General features: G+C 38.3%; 1 protein-coding gene across 2 annotated transcripts; it reads left to right on the top strand.

Annotated features, from left to right (window-relative positions):
* Nucleotides 1–1051: 1051 nt before the first annotated feature.
* MPP3 (MAGUK p55 scaffold protein 3) lies at nt 1052–23170 on the top strand. Of its 2 annotated transcripts, none has more exons than XM_086477895.1 (18): nt 1052–1076; nt 2311–2429; nt 2913–2990; nt 5059–5139; nt 5668–5805; nt 6718–6799; nt 8322–8407; nt 9887–9961; nt 10864–11060; nt 12824–12888; nt 14056–14076; nt 15807–15848; nt 16353–16517; nt 17225–17305; nt 18703–18796; nt 19598–19706; nt 20593–20715; nt 21629–23170. In XM_086477895.1, exons 1-18 carry the CDS (start codon nt 1052–1054, stop codon nt 21809–21811), a joined length of 1764 nt encoding a protein of 587 aa, XP_086334021.1. In that variant the 3' UTR covers nt 21812–23170. The 2 variants fall into 2 exon arrangements, with proteins under 2 accessions (XP_086334021.1, XP_086334022.1); XM_086477896.1 differs by having other exon boundaries at nt 6718–6800; nt 8311–8407.
* The last annotated feature ends 261 nt before the right edge of the window (nt 23171–23431 follow it).

The raw sequence follows: 23431 nt of genomic DNA, 5'->3' as shown, positions 1-23431 counted from the left end.
TGGTGCATGCTAATTTGCCATGCAGTACTATGGTATTTTCAGGCAGCTAATCAAAGTTGAATCAAAACCCGTCAAACTTGTGTCATGCAATCAAAATATCAGAGATTTATCTACAAATAGAAACACAAGGAGCATCCTTTATTGCGTTTAACGTAGAGTTTGAGTATCCCACATTTCTTTTTAATCCTTTTTGTGTGCTCTTATGGCTGTTTATTTTTCTGCAAGCATTAGTCTGATGAATTTTATGAGCCTTTTAAATGCTCTGGAACACACAAAGTGTTTTGTCTTGGCCTGGCAATTAGAAGCATAGATTCAGTTTTTTAGTTTGAAATGAAATTGTTCTGGAGTCGTTTGCTCTCAGTGACAACAAAAATCAGCAATAAAAGCATCTAATGGAATTTCTAAGCAACAGAAATAACCTTATTTGTTGTAGCATCCTTAGTAACCATGACCAAGATTGATGCAGTGACGCTCTACTACCTTTAATGAGTTGCATGTAATTGTAGTGTAATCTGCATCAGAATGCCAGGGGGGATGTAAATTCTTTTGAGGTGTACTTTTAGGAAGCCCCAGAACATCTTGTCATGATGGCATCTTCCTGCATATTCTTTCTATTTCTGTGCATATGGTGTTTATCGCTGCTTTTAGATATCCATTCTGCAGCATGCTTTTTTCTTTTCTGTCTTGCAGACAGTTACACAGCCCTTCTAAAACTGTCTATCTTGAGAATGTAATAGGGGAGCATCTGCTCTCTTCAGCATCTGCTTTATCCAAGATACCGTGTGGTTATTATATAACATAATATTTTTCGTGTTGTAATTTGTGTAGCAGAATAACTGAAGGACTCTGCCTGATGCAGGTTAAACTGAACACTTGAGAGAAAGAAGTACTAGGAATTTACTATTTTTACATGATTGCCATTTTTCTCACATGCTTGAGCTTAGGTATTATCTTTGCTTGTTTCAGGACTGCCTCTGAATCGCAGTCCAGAAAGAAGAAACAATCGTGTTGATTTAAGTTGAACATTTTCTCTAAGATTAAGAACAAGGCCATGCCAGTACTTTCGGAAGACTCAGGTAACTAATCTGCATGCTTTCAACAGACCAGCGACTGAAATCTTCGTGTATGTGTTCCACACAGGAAGTGAATTGAAATTGGAGTTAAATGAAATAGAATTAAGATAGTTCAACTAGATTTCTTAGCCATTGTCTAAAAGAATACAAGGAAGGTTGAATATAGAAGGTGGAAATGAATAAAGTTAGTCAGATTTCAGGAAAGACTTAGTTTCGTAAGAACCCCAGAGCTCCTGAATATATGCTGGTAGACAGGCTCCTCTAGGCAAACTTGGACCTCTCAGCATAACACTGGCTTCTACACATCCTTATTAAAGATCAGCCCTTGTATCTCTGCTCTTTGCTGTGCCACTTCTTAATATTTTCTGAACAGGTGTTGCTAAGCTTTGTTAATATTCTTCCTTTTGACTTAAAAAACAATGATTCCATTCAAGGCTTGCTAACCAGCTTCTCCAGTATGCTACACAGGGTGAAGTCATGTATGCTGATGATACTGGGTTTTAAAGCAGAAATGAGTTTGAGTCTCCTGGATCCAAGTGCACTGTGAAGTTCATGGAGAGAATGGTCAAGGAGCAGCTTTTACACCACCGCCCCCCTTTTTGCTGTTGTTGTTTGGTTTTGTTTTCCCAGTCATGGTCCACCGGGAAAAACCTAACTTTTGTCTGGCCCTGTGCACTGCAAAATTGGGATATTGATGATCTAAGCACTTTTTAGAAAACTAGCCACAAGCGTTGCTTCCACTGCAGTGGAAATCTATACCAGTTCTTTCCACCTGACTTATAACAGGTGCCTCAGAGGTAGCAAGGGCAAGATAACCCTTGCAAGCGAAACTGCTCAGGAAGTAGAGCTGCTAGCTGTGCAACAAAGGAGGTAGTTCACTCATTTTGTAAGTCTGCTGTGAGGCTCTAGTAACTCAAAGTTTGTTAGAGGGCTAGCGGTTCGAGAAACAAAGAGTATTTAACATGAAGGGGGAAACTTCAAAAGTAGTGTCCTTAAAAATATATATTGCTTTGGTAGCTTTTGCCTTAATACGATATATGTTATATCTTAAGCTGTGTTTACTGCTTAAGAAGGGAGCCTTACAAAACGAGGGGAAGATAAGCACAAATCTCTCTGCAAACTTAATGATCATCAAGATGGTACCCATTTAAATGTAACTGATACTGAGTCTGCAATAGAAGGAACCATGAGACATGATATCTACAAAGGTTTTGTTCTGTCTTGAATTTAAATTTAGGATTGCATGAAACTTTGGCCCTTTTGACGTCTCAGCTAAGACCTGATTCAAATCATAAAGAGGAAATGGGATTCCTTAGGGATGTCTTCAGTGAAAAGAGTCTTAGCTACCTGATGAAGGTAAAAGTTTGTTTATAACCATATGTTTTCGTTACAGGTTACTTATTCTCTGTTCTCTTGATTTATTAACAGATTACTTTGCTAAAGCGCTGCTTTTTTTTTTGTAGAATTCTATACTGATCAAAGCATGTATTTATTTAAGCACAAAACATTCATTGACAACATATTTTGTTCAGAAAAAACATTTCTGCCTTGATTGCCAAAATGCAGATACAGTGCCCCGTAGCTAAAAAGCGATGTGAAATGGCTTAATTTTTTTCCCTTATTCTGCTGAAGTCTTAACAGATTTTCTGGCTGTGAGCAAAAAGAAAACAAAAAGACTCCCAAACAAGACCAAAGTAACCCCAAGAGAGGTTATTCTTCTGACACATCTCAGAAAAATTATATTCCTTAAATATAAAAATATTCTGGCGTAGCTGTATTTAGTTTTTTAGTTTAGTTTTGTATCTCTCTGTAGTAATATACCTGCATAATCTTTTTCAGATTCATGAAAAACTCCGTCATTATGAAAGACAGAGTCCAACTCCTGTTTTACATAGTGCAGCAGGATTAGTTGAAGATGTGAGTAAAATTCTTGTCTCCTTATTTTCCTATTATTTAAGCCTGCTTTTCTAACAAATCGCAGCTTTGCAGTTGTGCTACACGTGTACGTATTTCTCATCTTCCTCAGCGGTGCTTGGAATCTGTTGGTTAGTTTTGCTCATGACTGATCAAGGAAATGAGAGCTCAAAAATACCCTGTCATTAAGTGGAGACAGCAAAGACAGTCACAGGCAGATAGAACAGAAGGATGTTATTAATGGCCTTCATAAGGGAGAGGCTGCAAAAAACATTCAGTCGTTTCTCGACCGTAGAGTATCCCAGCTAAGCATTCAGTCTTAAGGACTTAAATCCATTATAATCCAAGCAGCATTACTGTTCACATAGAGTGGTTTGGGTTGGAAGTGACCTTGAAAGATATCTGGTCTAACCACCCACCCATAGGCAGTGGCAGCTTTCACTAGACTGGGTTGGTCAAAGCCCTGTCCAGCCTGACTTTGAACATTTCTAGTGGTGGGGCATCCACAACATCTCTGGGCAGCCTGTTCTAGCATCTCACCACCCTCCTTGTATTAAAAAAAAAAAAAATTCTTTCTTGTATCCAGTCTAAATCTTCCTTCTTTCAGTTTAAAACCGCTGCCTGTTGTCCTGTTGCTACAGGCCTTGGTAAAGAGCTTTTCTCCATCTTTCTTTTAAGCTCCCTTTATATATTGAAATGCAGCAATAAGGTCTACCTAGAATCTTTCTCTTCTCCAGGCTGAACTACCCCAACTCTCTCAGCCGTTCCTTTATAGCAGAGGTGTTCCAGCCCTCGGGTCCTTTTCCTGGTCCTCGCCTGGGTGTGTTCTAACAAGTCCATGTCTGTTTTGTGCTGGGGACCCTGGAACTGGATGCAGCACTCCAGGTGGGGGGGCGTGGGGGTTCTCACTAGAACAGAGTTGAGGGCAAGAATCACCTCCCTCGACCTGCTGGCCATGCTTGTCTTTATGCAGCCTGGGATAGGATTTGCTTTCTCAGCTTCAAGCACACATTGCCTTTGCATACCTGATTTTTCATCCACTGGTATCCTCAAGTCCTCTGCAGGGCTGCTCTAAATCAATTCATCCCCCAGTCTGTTCACAGAGCAAAGTTGTATCTTAGATTTGTTTGTAACGTGCCACGTGTCTGGAAAAGTGAAATTTGTACTGTCGTTGACGACTTTTCACGAGTGGCTTGTGCCTGTTCCCTTCCAAAGTGTAGCAAAGGGCTGTGGAAGGTTTGGGAGCTAGAATTCCTCCCTTTGCAAAGCCAGGAGCCCCCGCTGCCCCATCTTAACCTGCAGCATACCCCCTCTCCCCTTTCCCACAAATAGTCTACTGCCTCAATAAAAGTTTTGGCACTGCTGCCTGTCAAGTCATACAAAATGACCACCTTCTAAACAGTACAGGGGACGTTTTATACAGGACTATATGACTTCCCTATCTAGAACCCTTTACAGGGAAAGGAAATCTCTCTTGCCTCAACCACTTCTCCCTTCCTGCTCCCTCCCTCCTTTCTCTCTTCTCCCACCCAACGAGCCTAGTGCAAAAGTGCTTCCATTATTTCACTGGTCTTTTTTTGGAAGGCCCGAGACTCCAGGGCGTATTTTGGTATCCAGGCTTTGCAGGGGAACAGGAGAACTTCTATTGCATATTCCACACAGGTAATGCTACCTGGTTACAGAGAGAATTAAAACTCCTTTGTCATACATAGTATGAGCACAAGAGTGTTGTTTCACATGTCACTTACGGATTCCATACAGAATTTAAAATTTCAGAAATTGTTCCTGAAATTATATTGGCAGAGTCACTCTTAAAATGTATGTTTAGGGGCTAGGATCCTGATTTCTGATGATGTCTTCCTGCACTGTCTAATAAAAATAAAATAGATGAAGAAGCTTTCATTTCTTTTAGGATTCATGCACTATTGATTTGGATTGGGTTTGGTCTGAGCACACTGCATTGAAGGATGATAGAAGTTAGCAAACACTCACCAGAAACACTCACTTGCAAATATATGATCTTGTTTGGTAGACTTCTTCTATTTTGAGGTTGTTAATTTTTATTTTAAAGGTAATAGAAGAATTACAGACTGCACCAGTGAATAATGAAGAAAAAGAGCTACTTCAGCTGTTGTCAACACCACACCTCAGGGTAAAAAAAAACACACCGGAGACCTTAATGAAATTCCTTCGCAGAATTCCATGTAATGGAAAAGTTACATTAGAGAGTCCCTAAGAGAAAGGGAAAACATCGTACAAACTGTAGTTCTATTCCACTGTGATTTCCTGCACGGGCTTTAGGATGCAAAGGGGATTGAGAAGACACAGTGTAAACCTTTCATGCATAACGCACCATCTTGTCTTCCCCTCCCCTCCTTAATATTTCTGAGGGAGCAGAAAAGACAAGGATACCATTTCTCAACTTTCTGCTTTCCATAGTTGACCTCCATTCTGTAAGTTTATTTAGGTTGAGCTTTGTTAACTGTATGCATTTACTGTGAATAGTGACATATACTAATATATAGTGTACATGATGGGTAAGATAATTGCTAGATCTCTCTTGGGGGATTTATGGTGAGGGTGGTAAGGAGGAGGTTTAAGTTTGCTGTTATGTTGAAAACATGAGAACTGGAAACTGTAATATTACCCTGTTACTTTACTGTTTCTTTCTTTTATGCAGGCAATGCTTGTAGTACATGACACTGTAGCACAGAAGAACTTCGACCCAGTCCTTCCACCTCTACCTGATAACTTTGATGATGATTTTGATGAGGAATCAGTGAAAATTGTTCGACTAGTCAAAAATAAAGAACCCTTGGTACATATAAGATAACCCATCTCCAGTCATAAAACTCTGTAGTGCAAAAGCATTATTGTGAGTATGGAGGAGATACTTGAAGATGTCGTCAAATAGCCTGCAAAAACTAGGAGCATTCTGAAGCTAGTAAAATAACATAAAAAGAAAACTTTGGTAAATACACCTTCACAATTTTGCGTGAGATGCTTTACAGGCATGGGATTATAACGCCAGTTAATGCAGGGAATGCTGTCTCTGAGGAAATGATGTGTTGAAGCAATTATGCTTGTTATACGTATTAGTTCTTTTCATATTGTAGCTAACATGAAATAAATTAATACCTTCATTTGCATGAAAGTCAGTGACGTATGGTAAGAGTATGTATCCGTATGTCAACATTATTTTGACAAGGTACTAATTTTATATAAATGGAAATGGAAGATTTGATTTCCTCTGGAAAAAACAATCTGCTAAAGTGCTTTTTGTGTATCACGGTAGTAGAAGACAGCAGTGACTTAATTCCTGGTTAAAGCTTCACATTGCCAGCAGAGGTAGAAGAAAACATTTAATTACTTGTCTTTCCTTGCTTTTACATATAAAAGCGCTGGCTGTATTGTATAACGGTTGAGAAGACGCACAGAAAGCTTCTCGTAAGAAATTCTGGTTTGCTCACTTAAGTGACTTTGCTGCAGTATTGTAGGTAGTGTAAGTGCTCATCAAAGTCTGCGAAAAGGAAGGTGTGTACGCCTTCCCACAATCACATGACATGAGCACAGGCAAAAGCTGAATGATGGTGAGAATTGTTGAGGAGGAAGACAAAATTTATAGAACAAGTTACATTTTAAAAGACAGATTAGCTTACATATTATTTCACTGTATTCTGAGCAAATTTATGATGGTTTCTTTGGGGGCGTGGGGTATGTTTTATTTCAGGGAGCTACCATCAGAAGAGATGAGCATACAGGAGCTGTGATTGTAGCAAGGATCATGAGAGGTGGTGCAGCTGACCGCAGTGGTAAATTTCTGAAGAAAAGGGGATTTAAAATGACATTTGTAAACTTTTGAAAGTTTGCACGCACACCTGTACTGTATATCTGCATACCTAGAACAATAATCTCTAACTAAATCTGATGGTTATTCATTCCAAAACCAGTCCTTTGGATGTGGATGTTTCTTTTATGTATAGACTATTATCTTAAAAACAAAAAACAAACAAACAAAAAAACAACCCAAAAAACCCCCACAAAAAAAACCCCAACTAGATAAAAGCCTATCGAAATCTTAATAGGCAACTGTTAGATGTCAAGTCTGAACTAGTATGTAGACTCTCTGTGTAGTCAGTGGAGGGAGATGCACGTTGCTGGAGAAGAACTCATCGCAACGAGCTTTAGAATGGGATAGGTCAATGCTGGAATTGCCTTTCTTCCTTACTGGCTATAAAGGGAGCCTACAAGGTAAACTCACTTGACAGTTGAATTTCTGGTGCGGTGGCAGGAGAGACTTCTCTACGTAGGCTGTCATTCAGCATACTTTCAGGATCTACAGGGCTAATTCATGCAGTATTTGACCTTCCGTTTTCTAGAAGGTGATTGTCCAGATCTTAATAAATAAGATTAATTTGCCTTATGAGACTTACAGACTCCAAGCCTCATGCACTTTTTTCATATACAAGTAATGCAATCCCAAAACTAATTAATTACTGTGATGAAAAAATATTAGCTGATTACAGCTTTCTTCTTGATTGTTAGCATTCTTCAAATTAGTGTAATCCAATTAATGTGAAATGACTAGAGCGTGCGTTTCTATATTTTGTCAGTAATCTCTTAATTTAATTAGATATGTTTTTCTCTAAAATGGCCGCTAGGAAAAAATGCCAACAGAAATGGGAGAAGTAGGTCTAAGCTTTAGAGGAAAGAAAAGGATGCTTTTTACCTTTAATCTAGAATCTTGGTTTATTCAGTTGTCATGTTGTTTTCTGTATGCTTTACTGAGAAATTCTTTTACGTCAGCAAACAGTAGTTACATAACACAAGTACAATATTTTTTACTGAAGTGGATAACAAATGTAAAACTTTCAAGGGCCTCTTTATGGTTTGTTAAAAAAATTTAGTCCAGCATTCTTCCTGGGACTGTGTAGTGTTGATCTGTCAGTTGATGGCCATGTCATTCCTGCCTTTATAGTCAGTAGTGTGTCTCCTGACTGCAAGATTTGATCATCCTTGTGAAACCTTTCCAGTTTTGAATTCTTAGTCCTGATCCAAATACAGAGGCAGAGATGTTCCGGAGTATCTTGTCACGTGTTCTCTGTCTCCACACTGGTCTCCTATGAGACTGCTGCATGAAAAAAAAGAGCCATATGGAATAAGGGTGGGAGCCTTCAGAGCACTTCTCCCACAAAGGCACATGGCTCTAGTAGGAAATCCATTAGGCTGGGGGAGGGAGGAGAGGAGGTGCATGCTATTGACTTAGGTCAGATATCAGAGGAGTGGTGCTTTCCAGTCTGTAGACTTACTTTAATTTACTTACCATCTTTTCAGGTCTTGTCCATGTTGGAGATGAACTGAGAGAAGTCAATGGTGTTACTGTGCTTCACAAACGACCAGAAGAAATAAGTCAGATTTTGGTCTGCACTGATTTTCATTTCAAGATCTTTTCTGTTGGGTGATGTAGTAATTACAACAGATTATGGAATTTAACCATGAATTTAAAATACTTGTAGAGCTGAAAGATGCTTGTGGTTGCATTAAGAGGTTTTTCTTCTCCCAGTGGATTAGTCTTCTCCTTTTGACTTCAGGAACTTCTGCAAACTAAATCGGTACCAAGTAAGATACAAATACAAAATTACATGTTGCTCTGACAAGAGCTTCCCTTTTCATGCTTTTGTTTATGACAAGCAAATTGCAAGTTGAAAGTGCATTCCTAGAAGATAAACAGTTTACTTGTAATAAATATGGTATGTTAGGAACCTGAAGAAAGTCTTTGCTGTGTGTCCAATAGAGCTGTCAGTTCTTTATCAGCAGATTCCTTGTGACATTAGCAATTTCTTGCTTCGAGCTTCTCTAACATTAATGGCCACAAATCTTGGTAGAAAGTGTCATAGCTTTTGCGCTTCCTTGTTTCTGACTCCCTTCTTGAGGCTTGGTTCCCCCTTGTCTTGGTTTGGAGTGGAGTTAGGGACACAATAAGAAGAATGGCAACACTAGGAGACTGAAGTATCTGGCATTGGTTCCATCACCTAATTTATATTTAGATCAAAATAATCCTGAATAAGGAGAATGACTGCTTTTAACTTGGGGGGGGGGGGGGGGGGGGGGGAGGAATGTGGGGGATATCAAAATTGTGTTTTAAAATACTGTATAAAGTTTTATTTGTGGGGACCGTGGGATGCTATTCATCTGTCCTGCTTTAAATGCCTGCAATGTGAGAGTTTCCTTTTCATGGTTTAGTTTTTGAGGTAGAGCTACAAATGTTTGTCCAAGCGGATTGTCCAGGTTTCCTTTTTAATCTGCATGAATAGCAGGCTTCTCTAGGACACAGTTTATTTTGTCCAAAATAAGGCATCTAAAATAGATCTGATAAACCTAGTCTAGATTTCCAGAGCACCTAGAAATGCTTCTTAATTTACTGTAATTAATAATTGGAATTTACTAGCAAAGATTTTTAGAGTGAAACTAGACATTTACTTAGTAAATGTTTGCACTTCATCCTAACCAGTTAGCCACTATGTGGGAAAATACAGCAATATTTTTCAAAGCAGCACTTTAAAGTAGTTAGTCTGCAAAAATTTAAGTTAGTCTCATACTAAAAGCCACAGAAGTCTTGAATACCCTGTGAACTGTAATCCAGAAATCAATGTAGTTGCTAAAAGCAAATAAAGGAATTTTAATGCAGGTCTTAATATGTTCTGGCCCCGTAGTTACTGTGGTTGTCTCCATGGGGAAGACACTGTTGTGGAGGATTCGTGAACATCATGGTAGTCTCTGTAATGAAGTTAAATAGCAAATCAGCTTGGCCTAAGGAGGAGGAGAGACAGACGCTAGCTCCTACACTGGAACTTGAATAATCTGCCTTCAAAGCAAAAAAAAATTTTTGTCTTTCTCAGGCTCAGTCTCAGGGATCGATAACATTAAAAATAATTCCAGCCGTCAAAGAAGAAGATCGTCTAAAAGACAGCAAGGTACGTAACTTAGTGAAATACTAAAGCACGTGTTTTTATATTTACACACTGCTTGCATCTCCGTAAAATGCAAGATTCCTGTTGTTTCAGTGAGGAGTGTCACAGACCCATCATTGAACTAAAAAGATAGAGCAGTTTCTTGTTGTAAAATGCAGTGCCCTTTTATCCAGTAGAATTACTTAGGTGACTTCTCTCTTCATCATCTTGGCGCACGTTCTTTCATAGCACTTCTGAAATCTAGACTTTTCTTTTTGTTTACGTAATTAAAATTGATGTTCCTGCCAGTGTCCTCTTACCATGACGGCTGCTATCTGTCCCTTATCTCTGGACATTTTGCCACTTGCTTGAGTCAAAACAGACCTATTTGTGACTAGAGCTGCATTCATCATTTGATGCCGTTAGCCCACTGTAAATATCAGCATGCCTTTCAGAGTGCTTCGTTTGCCCTCCTTGATCAGCAATGACTTACTGTTCAGCTGGTCCCTTACAGGACTCCTCTGTTAACCTCTATTTCTGCTTCCCTGCTTTGTTGCCAAATTTTTCCTTGAAGCCCCGCAAATCACCTTTAAAGTAGTTCTACTGCAATGTGTTAAATAGTGGTAAGATGCAAATGATGCATTAAATGTACATTTTAAAGACTGTGTTTATAATTGGGCAACTTTGCCATAAATCCCTTTTTATTGTTTTCTCCCTCCCCTTATTTTTTTTTTTTTACCCTTTGGTTGTTGCATTTTTTACTTGCGTAGACTGTGAACTGTGTTTCTTGGGACTTTGAGAACCAAAAGCATAAAGGAGAGATGGAAGAGTACATATAGTTAGCAGTGTAAGCATTGGGGAAGCCTTTTAAAGGTAGTTTGAGATTTCAAATAGGACAAGAAAGGATGTGTTACTTTCTTTTAAAGGTGTTTATGAGGGCGCTTTTCTGCTATAATCCTAAAGAAGACAGAGCTATTCCTTGCCAGGAGGCTGGGCTGCCATTTAAGAGACGACACATCCTAGAAGTTGTAAGCCAAGATGATCCGACATGGTGGCAAGCAAAGCGTGTTGGAGATACGAACCTCAGAGCAGGCTTGATCCCCTCAAAACAGTTCCAAGAAAGGTTTGTCAGTGAAGATTACAGATTCTTTTTTTTCCACACATAGTGTCACACTGATTTTGTGTGCTGCTTTTTTCACAGGAAATGAAGGGCAGGATCATGCCAGGGTGAATACCAGATGCTTAGAGGAAAGTGCTAAAAAGCTCAATCTTCTCCAGTTATATAATAAACTTCCTAGCTTTCCTTGGCTAGTTTGCCATTGACTTATGCTTTATAGCATGAGGACAGAAGCACTTGCTGAACAAACATGTATGAAAGTAAATGTGTAGTATCTCTTGATCCTCTTGGCTTACGGAGACACTGCATTTCAGACTTGTACAGGAAATGCCGATTTATTGTGACAATTTTGCATTTATGCGTGTAGTAGTAGCAAAAAAATGTATATCTCATCTTTCTTCTGGTTACTAAGAGTATTTAGCTTGGACACAGAATACCTTCTAGAGTTTGAAATTTCTCTGTTTTGACAGCAAGACATATGTATCTTCTAAAGCAAAAATAGCCCTCGAGTCTTGTATTTACAGGACAGAAGTCTTACGTTTAAGAAGGAATCTGATTTAGGCCACTGGTCTCATTGTGTGATTCTTATTGCAAATTACTGAATGTGTCTTCTGTGGATTGTAGGTGTTACAAAGGTGGGGTATCTAACAGTTAAACAGGTCGGACTCTATTGCTGGCCTCCAAGATTTGCATAGGGTTTCTAACAGAGGACTTTGTTCCACTGTATGAGTGCTCCTTTCTGGAGCAAATTCTGCCTGAACAGCTATATCCCTTTTCCTGTGTGTGCTTATATGTCAACAGATGATGCTGCACTGCAGTCTTTCTTTTGTTTGTTTTTTCCTTTTTTTTTTGTTTTCAGATGTTTTAAACTACATTTCAGTGTATGCAAGAATATAGAAATTGCTTCAGTGTCTGTTTGCTCTGAGTGACTGTGTAAATGCCTGAGCATCTTTAGTCTGTTACGAATGTTGGTCTGTTGCAAAAAAAAAAAAAACCAACAGTGTGGAAGACAAATGTGGTTTCCTTTGCCCAACGGTTAGGGGTTTCTTGGGGGTTGGATTTTTGTGCTGGGTTGTTGGCGGGGTTTTTTGGTGTTGGGCTTTTGGGGCAAGGGGCTGGGTTTTTTTGAGCAGATTCAAGACTGGGAGATTAGGAGTTGAGCTCTGGTCCATGATTTTAACACTTCAGAATTTCACTTGATACTCTGTTCTTATTTTTTCACACAAGCTGGGTAACTTAGTTTGTTTACTAGTAAATAACAGAAAACTCCAATTAATCTGGAAGGCAAGGAATAATTTCTAAGTATGCATAGCTGCAGTGATTGTTTTGGACAAAGGTTATCTATGTTTGAGTTCTCTTTGAGGTTAGTAGTTTTAGGATTGTGGCAGGCAGGAATGTTGCCCATCCTTTGTAAAAACAGCAAATAGAACTTGGATTCCCAGCAGAGTTAGAGCAGAATTTTCCTAATCTTGTGAAAAAGATTGGGTGGGGAAAAGGAAATGGAAAAAAATTATATTGATAAAAGTAATGTGCTACTGATTTCTGTGCTGTGATGTATGAAAGCCTAAAATGTTTTAGAATCTTCTCTGTCATTTATCAGTAGCAATCTGTGACCGTCATAGTTTTAAAGAAAAAGTCTTTTAAAAAGTTGACTCAGAGACATTTTCTATTTTTCAAGGTAAAGCACTATTTCGTTCTGTATTTTCAATGCTGTATGTATACGATGCTATATATGACCTTATGTGGCTAAAATATAATTTTCTGTTTAGACGATTGACATACAGAAGAACAGTAGGCACTCTGCAGAATCCCAGAACTGTGAAGAAACCGTTATGTAAGTCTGGTGTGTTCCTTCAGCAATGTCTTAGTTGATACCAACTTCCCAGTATTTTTCTGTTACTTCAGTAATAATGTACTTGAAGATGTTTTGTGTAATCTGCTACTGATTTGCATAGATACAAGCTGCCACATGAGAGGATTTGGGATTAAGCTTTATCCAGTGTTGCTAGCGCCTATTGTTTTCAAAAAACATGTCTGTCCCTCTCTTCCTGCTTTCAAGAACATGAGGCCTTACACATTGTTCAGATGCTTTGAAATTTGCTAGTGTTCACATTTTTTCTACGGTTTGGAACTTGAAAGCTGCAAAAGTAACTCATTGCACACTTCTTGAAATTCTTGCATAAATGCATGAAATGACTCTTAAGTTGATAGGAAAATAAACTAGCTTTAAGGAGGATAAAAATTACTGGAGCTGGCAATACCATCTGCATTTCAGGCTTAGCATGACAGAGCTGGTGTTAAGTAGACTTTAAAGTGATTCTTGTTTATAGCTCTGAAGCCTCTGTCAGTGAATTATTCACACAAAAACTACTTGTGATGAAATTGCTAGTCAGCAATGCAAGGCAGAAGACATTCTGGATTGACCCAGAATATAACATTCCTGTTGCTCTTGAGTACTGCAGCACAGCTGTTAGCGATTTGTGGGGCAGCCCTGTGACTGTGAAGCCAGACATTGTGCTAAGAGTTGCCACCCTCACGTAGACTAGGAATCTGGAAATTGTCCATCTTCAATGATATAAGTGAACTTACGACCCATGGTGCATGGCACATCTTGTGAAGAGATACAGGTATTCTTATGGTGCAAAGAGGAGGGAAGATGCTCAACCAAATGATAAAATAGCATTACTGATTTAAATGAAGCTTTTCTGAATTAGTTTCCATTGCATTCAATGTTAGGAGGCATATAATGAGGATTGCTGCTTAAGTTTTTTCTCAGATGTTTTGCAGACAAACTGGTAACTGGCTATAATAATGAATTTTAGCAAAAGAAGTCTTTAAACAGTTGATAAGGGTACATTACTGCATTATTTTTTTTTAAGATAGAAAAGCCTGTTAAGCAAATCAGACCAGAAGAACCTTCCTTTCCATTACCTCTAATTTTACTCAATCATTTGCCAGTCTTTTAATATCACACCAACTCTGCCTTTCATGCTAACTAAAGATGATCAGCCTTCTGATAAAGGTAGGTACTCTCATAAGTAATTTTCTGTCTGAACGTAAACAACCAATGCATTTTCTGAAATACTTGCTAAGCCCCCAAGCAAAGAGAATAGTAGATACAGCTTATTCCTACAGCAGGTTTTTTCCTGAGCTATTATTTAAGCTAATTTAATTTGGATTGATGACCTAGGTAGTGATAACTTCCAAATTTACTCACAAATCAAGAGAAAAAGACTTGGGTCTTCTGGTACGCATTTACATGTTCTGTAGGTTTCTGAATGAGGTTGAAAGAGTTGCAAGTTAAATGCAGTCTCTGTATCTGGTATTTTTTTAAAAATAAATACTGGGGTTGAACATTTTAAAGCACCTGTATCAATCAAAATTGATTTTTCTTCGCTGTTGTTTGGACTGTTTTCTGTGTTACTTTCATTATGAGCAACTCTGTTAAGCTCATGCAGTTTATATGTCACTGTACCACACGCCTTTTGAAATAACAGGTATTTTCTGTTGAATTCTGCATGCTGTGACTTTTTTTTTTTTTTTGCATCACACTTGCTTCTTGAGAATAATATTCCAAGTATCAGTATTTCATCAACTTCGGTGAAAGTACTAATCATATTCTATAATTAGCTGGCCGTGACTGGTATACCCTATGGAAGCACGAGTGTGAAACTAGAGTCTACCTTCAACAACAGAAAATTGCTTTGATCTTAGCTATGGATAGGTATCTATTGCTACTAGTATCTTCTGTTAATGTAGGCATCATGTTCTATGAGTGTATGTTGGCATTGCTTGAGTACATACCTGCATGCAACTATTAGTTAAACAAAGCTCTTTCTCTGGATTGGTGCATTTTGTTAAGGGTTTAAGCTGGATATATTTTTGTCTATAGTTGGGTTTGTCCCAGAACCCTACTCTTCCTTCTCAAAATGAGCAGAGTTCTGTGGATATTGCATGGTACAGGTGCCTAAATTTTAACAAACCATGTAGCCCTCTTTCAGGAAGTGTGAGAACTCTGTATTTATGTTAGGATTGTATAGTGTTTTGCAGCTAAGAATTGTGGTTTTATTTTGCATACTTCTAGGCGCCTTGAGGGGTGGTCACAGTTTGAGGAGGGGTAGGTTGGCGCTTTTTTAACATAGATTTGCATATTTTACATACATACCTATGACAAAAGCATTGAATCTGTACGTTTTTAATAAAGGATTAATAAGCAGTGATGATTTATCTTGGTCAAAATGAAGTTGTTTAGAGCTCATATTTCAGTCATCTCTGATTCCTTTTTCAAGCCCAGATGATACCAAAATGTCAGAAGAGGCAATATTCTTACACAGTCATACCCATTTATAAAGTCATACATTTAAAAAAGTGCTGTGTTTGGAGCCTTCTTTTTTACTTAAGTCTGAGTATTATACTGCTAGCAGCAACACTGGTCAAATGTAATGAATGCTGAAGAGCATAAATTCTGGGAACCATAAATACTGAGATGTAAAATTCTCTTGTGCAATATCAAGGATTTTTTTAATCCTTTTTTTAATTTGCCTAGCCAAGGCAAATAATTTTTTTGTATCATTAATATTTGTGTTAAAAAAGCCTGTGCATATAATGCAGGATATAAAACTACTTCTTCCCTCACCAATGAGCTAGACTGGTATTGCAGCCACTCTAAGATATCTCCCTCCTCCCCTCTCACTCCCCTTTCCTCTGTGCCCTTACTCCTCCCCCTTTCCCCCCTTGCTTTTTAATTTACAGAAGACTGTGACTGTGAAGGATATTTCAACGGACAGTACATAGGTGAGAAACCAAAATCCCTTTCCTCTTCCCTAACCATCCCCTCACCCCCAGCAAAAAAAACCCACAACCAAAGAAAGGAGAGGAGGAAAACAAACAAACAAACCCCATGCCATACCGCACCCCTCAAAACCACCACACCTTGAAAAACCACCCCCACATTAAAAAAGAAAAACTAGCTTATTTACATTAGAGTTAATTTCCCATTCATTCATAAACTAGATTATCTCTGTGTAGAGACATAATTGGACTTTGGCATAGCCAACACTTGGCAATTCAAGGTGATATGAGGGGGTTGTTTATTATAGATTGAGTGCTTGGTTTTCTACCTGATACGCAAATTTTTCATCTAGAGGATTAGCATATGTGCACTGATTCAATTCTAAAAAAAATTTGTGAGTAACTTGTATCGAAAGACAGAGTAAATTCTAGCTGAACAAGCTTGAAAGTTTAGGTAAGTGGACACATGGTTTAATATATCTTTTTTTTTTTTTTTTTCCTCTACAGCTGGCTTACGTAGGAGCTTTAGACTAAGTCGTAAAGAAAAGGATAACAATTTGAGTGAAGGAAAGCAAGTGGAGCAGGCAGATGCAGCAGAGTTCCTAACGTACGAAGAAGTCACAAAATACCAGCAGCAGCCTGGTGAACAGCAGAGGCTGGTGGTTTTAATTGGTAAGATACACAATTGGTTCAAAAATTTGCACGTATCTCCCTGTTGTCTTATCGCTTGCCCTCCAAAAGGCTTTCTCTAGGTGTTTGGTTTTGGGCTTTGTGGTTTTTGTGGTTCTGGTGGGGTTTTTTAAATGGTTTTTCTGGTTTTGGTCAAAAGTTTTTTGTTTGTTTGGTTTTTTAAATTATAATTAAAACGCAAAAAACCCCAACCAAACTCATCAAATCCTTCTAAAAATAACGATGCAGGACTATTTCTCACTTTTCAGATTCACTTTCTATTGGTTCTCACTCAAACATGTGCATACTTGTGCTGTCAGAACAATGGATGGAAAGGTAGATGTTAGAATTATCTTAACAAAATTTTGCATGCAATTTTAACGCAGTGTGCTTAACAGCTTTGTGTGAAGCCAGTTTCCCAGGATGGCGTAGAAATCCAGGGTATCTCATAAAACTGCTAAAATCATAGGTTTTCTGACTTAGTGCCTGACAAATGTTTGTCCAACAGCTGTTCACAGACTCAGTTTGTCCTTGATGATGTTTTTCAAAGCAGAATGTGGTGAGTCATGAGGTCTCTCATGTACAGGTTTCTTCAAGCCCAGGTTTCTTCAAGCCCACTCCTGTATCATATTATCTGTGTGAAATTGATATTATTTATCCTCTTTGCAATATTCCACACAAAAATACGTCAGTCAGTTCTATTTTATTAGGTTGTTTGGGGGCCAAATTAAGTGAGCTCAAGCAGAAGGTTGTGTCAGAGAACCCACAGGAGTATGGCGTTGCAGTTCCACGTGAGTAAAATTTGCTGACTTGTGTATCACCACTTTATTGCTGTCGATTAACAGCTGCATTGGTGAATGGTAATTTGTGTTTTGACTGGATTATATGCATGTTTCAGAAGTACTTACAATTACTTTTCTCATTGTAATATGCTATGTTTGCCCTTAATAGCTAAACAGATCACTATATAATTTGGCACATACAGCCTTTGGAATTCTGTCAACTCGGTTGATTTTTTTTTTTTTAATTCTGTTTTCCCAAGTGAACAAATTGCATTTTCGCACTGTCTGTTAAAAAAATAATGAGAAACTGAATACTGGAAATAAAAATAAGACTATTGTAAATTGCAAAAAGAAAAAGTGTGGAAAAACTAGTATCTTAAGATTCAGCAAAAACATAATGTGTGTTTAAAAGAGAACGCTTTTTTTCAGAATATCATACTGGCTAAAGCTTAAAAAAGTAAAATCTAAAAGAAGTAGACAGCAATAAACCAAGTCAAAATTTTTACAAGATTTTAAGTTGCTGATTAGTATATCGAGGCTGTTCAAACAAGCCAGTCACAGTGGTAGAGAAATTAATGATTCTGCTGTATGGTTTTATGCCTAGAGTTACACTGAAATTTTTTTCTGGATTATTTTTGAGAAAAAATATTAGACACTAAAAAAAAAAATCATCATCAATGTTTGTGTTCCCCAACAAGCTACTTTGCAATCCAAGAAATTCACATTGAGGGCACTGTTTAGATGTTATTTAAGACTTCCAATAAACATCTGTCAGGCAGATGTTCAATTAGTTGACAGTAGAACTCATTTGGGTAATTTTTACTTGAATTTAAACACGTACATAAAAAACCAGCAGACATCACTTTTATGGCCAGGCATAGATTTGTAGAATGATCACTGAAGCTTCTCCTACAGTAATAACAATTACTAAAAGAAATTACAAAGTCAAAGGTAAGGGACACGCATAATTATGTGAGTTTCACAGTAGTGTGAGAGAACAGCCGGGGATATTCTTACTGTAAATTCAGAGGCCACATAATAGGACTTCCCTATTTTTATTTTCTAAGTTTCAAAGAAAATGAGAATCCAATATTCCAAACAGTTAAGAGATACTGTTTTCCATAGGATATACTCAATTGCTTCTACCAGATGTAAGAAGTATGCCTCCTAGTATTTGTGTTAGTTATAGCACATTGGGGAACAAAACAACTTAATTTTTGGTCTTACAATTTTCGAGATTAACGTAAAATATAAATCAAGAATTGTTCTTTCATTTTAATTTGAATTTTCCAGTGTTTAACTACCTTGTTTGAAGTCATGAAAATGTGACTGGACCTAAACAGAGGAAATACAGTTGTTTGCAAAGGCTGATCTGTCTCCCGTGTCTCGCCTCCGTTCTCTTCTAGATACTACCAGGTCAAAGAAAAGTCATGAGAAAGAGGGAGTAGAATACAATTTTGTCTCTAAGCAGTCATTTGAGACAGATGTGCAGCAAAATAAGTGAGTTAATTTTAAAATACTGGCATAATTGACTGTATTACAAAAATATTGCTAGTTAAATCATATGTCAAGTGAATACCAAAATCAGGTGTAAAGTTGGACTAGCTGTATTAGAATGGTTCAGCTTTCCAAGTAAAAAGCTCTTTATTCAGTCTGGACTGTTAATGTGACCTCAGAAATTTAGTAAGAAGCAATGTAGAAACAACATGGGACTAGTAGGTGGATTGTAGGTTAGAATTTAAGCCTGCATATTGTAAGTAGTATGATTGGTCAAAATTAAATGTAGTGAAAGTAACAGATACTTAGTTGGGCCTACTTACTCTACATTTAATATGATGTGTTAACAAGTTTTATTCATAAGTCCACTTTAAAGTGTGTTTGTAGACTGAATTGTGGATATAAAGGCCTTTCTGTAAGATAGACTGTGTTTCCTGAAAGTACAGATTTTTTTGCTAGTCTCCCAGAAGATGGAAGAATTGGGAGTCCATTTCCTTGCCAGCTTTGTTCTATTTTCTGTGAAAAACATCCTCTTTCTTCTATTAGGCTTGAACATCAGTCAGATGAATTAATGCAGCTTCTTCCCCCATTTGCCAGTAATGCTGATTAGCTATTAGTGACATGTGAAGACAACTATTGCTAGGAAGCAACCAGAAGGGGAAAAAAAAAAAACAAACCAAACTTTTTTTCCCTCCCTTGATTTTCCACATACACGCACCCCCCATTTGACTACTGTGACTTCAGGAAATGTTGAAAGTTAAATATTCTTTGTGGATGGTATTTAAAAATGTATTGACTTTTTAGATTTGTGGAACATGGAGAATACAAAGAAAATCTGTATGGTACCAGTCTTGAGGCAATCCGGTCTGTGATGGCCAAAAAGAAGGTTTGTTTGGTGGATGTGGTACCTGAAGTAAGTCTGCAGCTTATTTTAAAGAATGCAACTATTTCTTACTAGGCTGCCAGCACAAGTAACTGATGCTGTGCACCATTTGTAGCTATTTGTCCGGCAAAGAACAATAATGCTCTCGGCACTTGCGTTTCTAACAGGCGGCCTGACTGCTAGCTAAGTGGAATAGGGCTCTTTAGAAAGAAGGCACTGCGGTGTCTGCAGTTCCTACATGTCTAGTTGATACAGCCTAGATAACACTTTATCAGTTCTCACTGTGGGACTTTTTCCCTTGCTGTGGGAGAAATGTGCACCGCTGTTCTAGCCTGCTCCAGTCCTAGAGAGAATACTTAGAGCATGGATGGGTTCTTGTTCCTTCCTATTGCCTCTGAAGTGTTACTAGTGTTGTAATCAGTGCAGGTATATCTGCTCTTAATCCCTCCATACTGGGAGGTAATCTTTGAAATTCTGGTTCACATTTTGTAAGTGGGCTAGGAAAAGACTTGTAATACTACTTCAGATGAATTCCAAGTTTAAAATTTCCAGTGTTTGGCCTCTTAAGCAAAGCAAACCATAACTTACCTGTCAAGTCAATTGGTTTTATACTTTTCTCAGTATCTTTTGTCATGTCCCCTTGTTCCTGGTATCACAATGTATAGCAAGGCAGGTGTGCAGTTAGACCATGCTCCAGGAAGCTCATGTACTCTTGTAAGCTAGCCAGGACACTGACATTAACCTTTCTTTTGAAGAGCAAAAGGTTATTGTGGTCAGGTGTATAGTACACAGGACTTCACACCACAGTGTATATTGGGGAAACTGTTGAACCCAGCTTTAGTAGATCATTGACATATAGCAACAAAATTAAAAATTAAAAATTAAAAATGGTGTAACAAAACCCATCTGTTCACAGGCAGTAAAGCACTTAAGGACTCCTGAGTTCAAGCCTTATGTTATCTTTGTGAAGCCTCTCATTCCAGAAAAGAAAAAACACGTCCTAAAATCTCCCACGTCAGAAGAAATCTCAGCCCCCCTTGTAAGTATTCTAACTTCAATCTCTTCTTTTTAGACATGAAAGAAGTCTTTGGGCTAGTACTTCTATGATACGGAAGAGCTCTTCCTCCATGACAGCAGGAGTCAGTGGGGCACTAAGTGGGTCCTGTGCACATGTAGCCTTTCAGCTGTAACTTTAGAATGAGATTTTTGACTCCCTTAAAACTTGACTGTATAAGTAACACGAAGCAAAGTGCATGTCTTCCATGTGGATCTGTGTACATCACTCAAGGCTGCAGCAGGGGGAGCTGCCACTGAACTCAGGTAAACTAATAAACATTTTACATTTCTGATGAGCAGCCCCATCAAATGGTAAGGGTAGCCACCTAGTCCCGATACCTCAGGTATTAATCAGGTACATGCAAAATGCAGCACGTGGATGTCTTATGAGGACCAAAACTAGACCTACTGTAAACTGGTGAACTGAAAATGTGAACAGAGATACTGAGAGTGCGTAACATCTTTACTTTGAGTATATATGTAACAGAACTTAGTTCATTTGGTAAATTTTCATGTAAGCCCTTAAAATTATTGAACCTGGGGACCGTGGGTCCAGCATTCCTTTTCAATTTTTGAGGAGTATGACTTCCAGGTGTTTGGTTAAGCAGCAACTCTTAACTTCATAAAATGCAGTGTCACCATCTTATGTCCCTCCTGTAACATGTTTTTTCCCCCCTCCGTGTCACCTCTTACATTTTTGAAACAGCCTACCAAATTCCAGCAGTAGCATACCACTCCTTGATCTCAGTTGTCATATCTAACATACTCTTTCCTAATGGTAGCAGCTCTTGTTTAATTTCCTTTCAAGGTAATGCGTATTGTGCTAATATACTTTAAAATGCTCGTAATTAAAAAGACATGCTTTAAATTTCATACCGTCTTCTTGTGTTGATCAGCAGGATGAAGAACAGCAGGAAATTATTAATTCAGCAGCATTCATTGAAGAGCAGTATGGCCATTTAATTGACACTGTACTGGTGAAAGAAGATCTCCAAAGTGCATGTAATCAGCTGAAAACTGTATTAGAGAAACTAAACAAGGATTCATTTTGGGTGCCAGTCAGCTGGGTTAGGTCATAGCTTCTTACCATCTGTTTAACAGAAAGATTGTATAAAAATGTCTTGTAAATATATAGATTAGAAAAGGGAAATATGTCAAAATCACTTCAGAACTGCTGGTCTGTCTAGAAGGTGATTCATAAAGACTGTATGAGAAAAACTAAACAAAGTCAGAAGCTGAGCCTGGCTTCCTGAAAAGTGAATACTCAGCTTAAACAGATCGGTAAAGGATAAGAGTGACTTTTAGACTGTAAATAGTGCATTTTGTGCAGCAGAGTTTCACAAAGGATTCCACACTTCCAAAGAATTTAAGTAGTATTAGGACACAAACCAGCTGGAATTTTCATCCTTTGGCCACATACTTTGTGGCTAGAGTTAAGGCATCTGAACAAGGTTCTTCTCAGGAACCAGTATGCCTACCGAACAAGCTACTTCAGCTAGGTGGGAGGGATGTCCTTTGGAGAGTGCTTACACCATGTCAGTTACTCAAAAGTTCAACTGGCGCTCAGGCCAGCAAAAGATGTTTCCCTTCACTCAGGATCATTAGCCGCAACTCCTTTCCACTTAGGCACTAAAACTAGGCCAGTTATGTAAGCGCTAGATATTTTAGTGGCTGAGAGATGGGGCCTTTTTTTATGTCTGTCCCATTATTTCCCAGTGCCTCCAAGTTGTCTTGCACAGGTGTTAGTCTTCTCATCCATAGCTTGTGCCCACTTTCCCAGTCTCTTCCTACTGACACAGGACAAATGTTAAAACAACCTATGAGTACACCTGCATGACTAGCCAGCTCATAAACCAGACATTTTTTCAGTCTACATGAAAATAGCTGCATATTTTAAGAAGCTTATTTTCTACAAGACATCTTTGCAAATGCCACATGATGGGATACCAACTTGACACCAACATAGCAGCTCTGAAAAGGGTGCAAAAAGGAGGAGGCTGAAGTACCAAGTAGCTGAGCTACAGGTCCTTCTAGCATTTAGGACTACCTTTGTTCCAAATTTGGTAAAGCCTTCCAGGGCATCTAATCTGATATATCTAGTCCTAACGAAGAAATCATAACTGTTAGAGGACTTTGTATGTATTTCAGGGGACTTGAATATACAGGAGTTTTAGATGGATGTAAATAAGAAAATGCAGAGAGGTGAGTCTGGAAGCACCTATGCTTTGTAATTACTTGAAAAAAATTATGAGTATTGTACAGGTGCATGTTAGCTAAAACCAGTTCCTGTTTTTCATTGTGTGCTGAGGTCTAATCTTTCCTGTGTACCATGCCCTTTAACAAGAACTTTTGGTGTACCAGTCTCATTCCTTGCATCTTAACAGTATGTTATTCTTGTTTCACTAACAACATTGCATATTAAAAGCACATTTCCTATATATCAGCATCACTGATTCTGCATTAACTTGAGCCCAAAAAGTTGTGTAGGACAGTCACCTGTAATCTGTCTTCTCCAAACATGGACCCTGGCACCTCTCATGTACTATCCTGTCTGTAGCCATTAAGGTTCCCATTCCTACACGAATAAGCATTTTTCACAGTAGACATCTGCTCTGGCTTGTCAGAGCAGATATGCCGCCAGACTGGTGGCCCATCAGCTCTGCCACTAGTTCTGCAGTCTTGTCCCAGCACCAGAAGTA

This window comes from Leptosomus discolor, chromosome 25 (genome assembly GCF_034619465.1).
Source record: "Leptosomus discolor isolate bLepDis1 chromosome 25, bLepDis1.hap2, whole genome shotgun sequence".
In the NCBI taxonomy this organism is placed as follows: Eukaryota; Metazoa; Chordata; class Aves; order Leptosomiformes; family Leptosomidae; genus Leptosomus; species Leptosomus discolor.
This window is presented reverse-complemented; position numbering and strand designations above follow the sequence as displayed.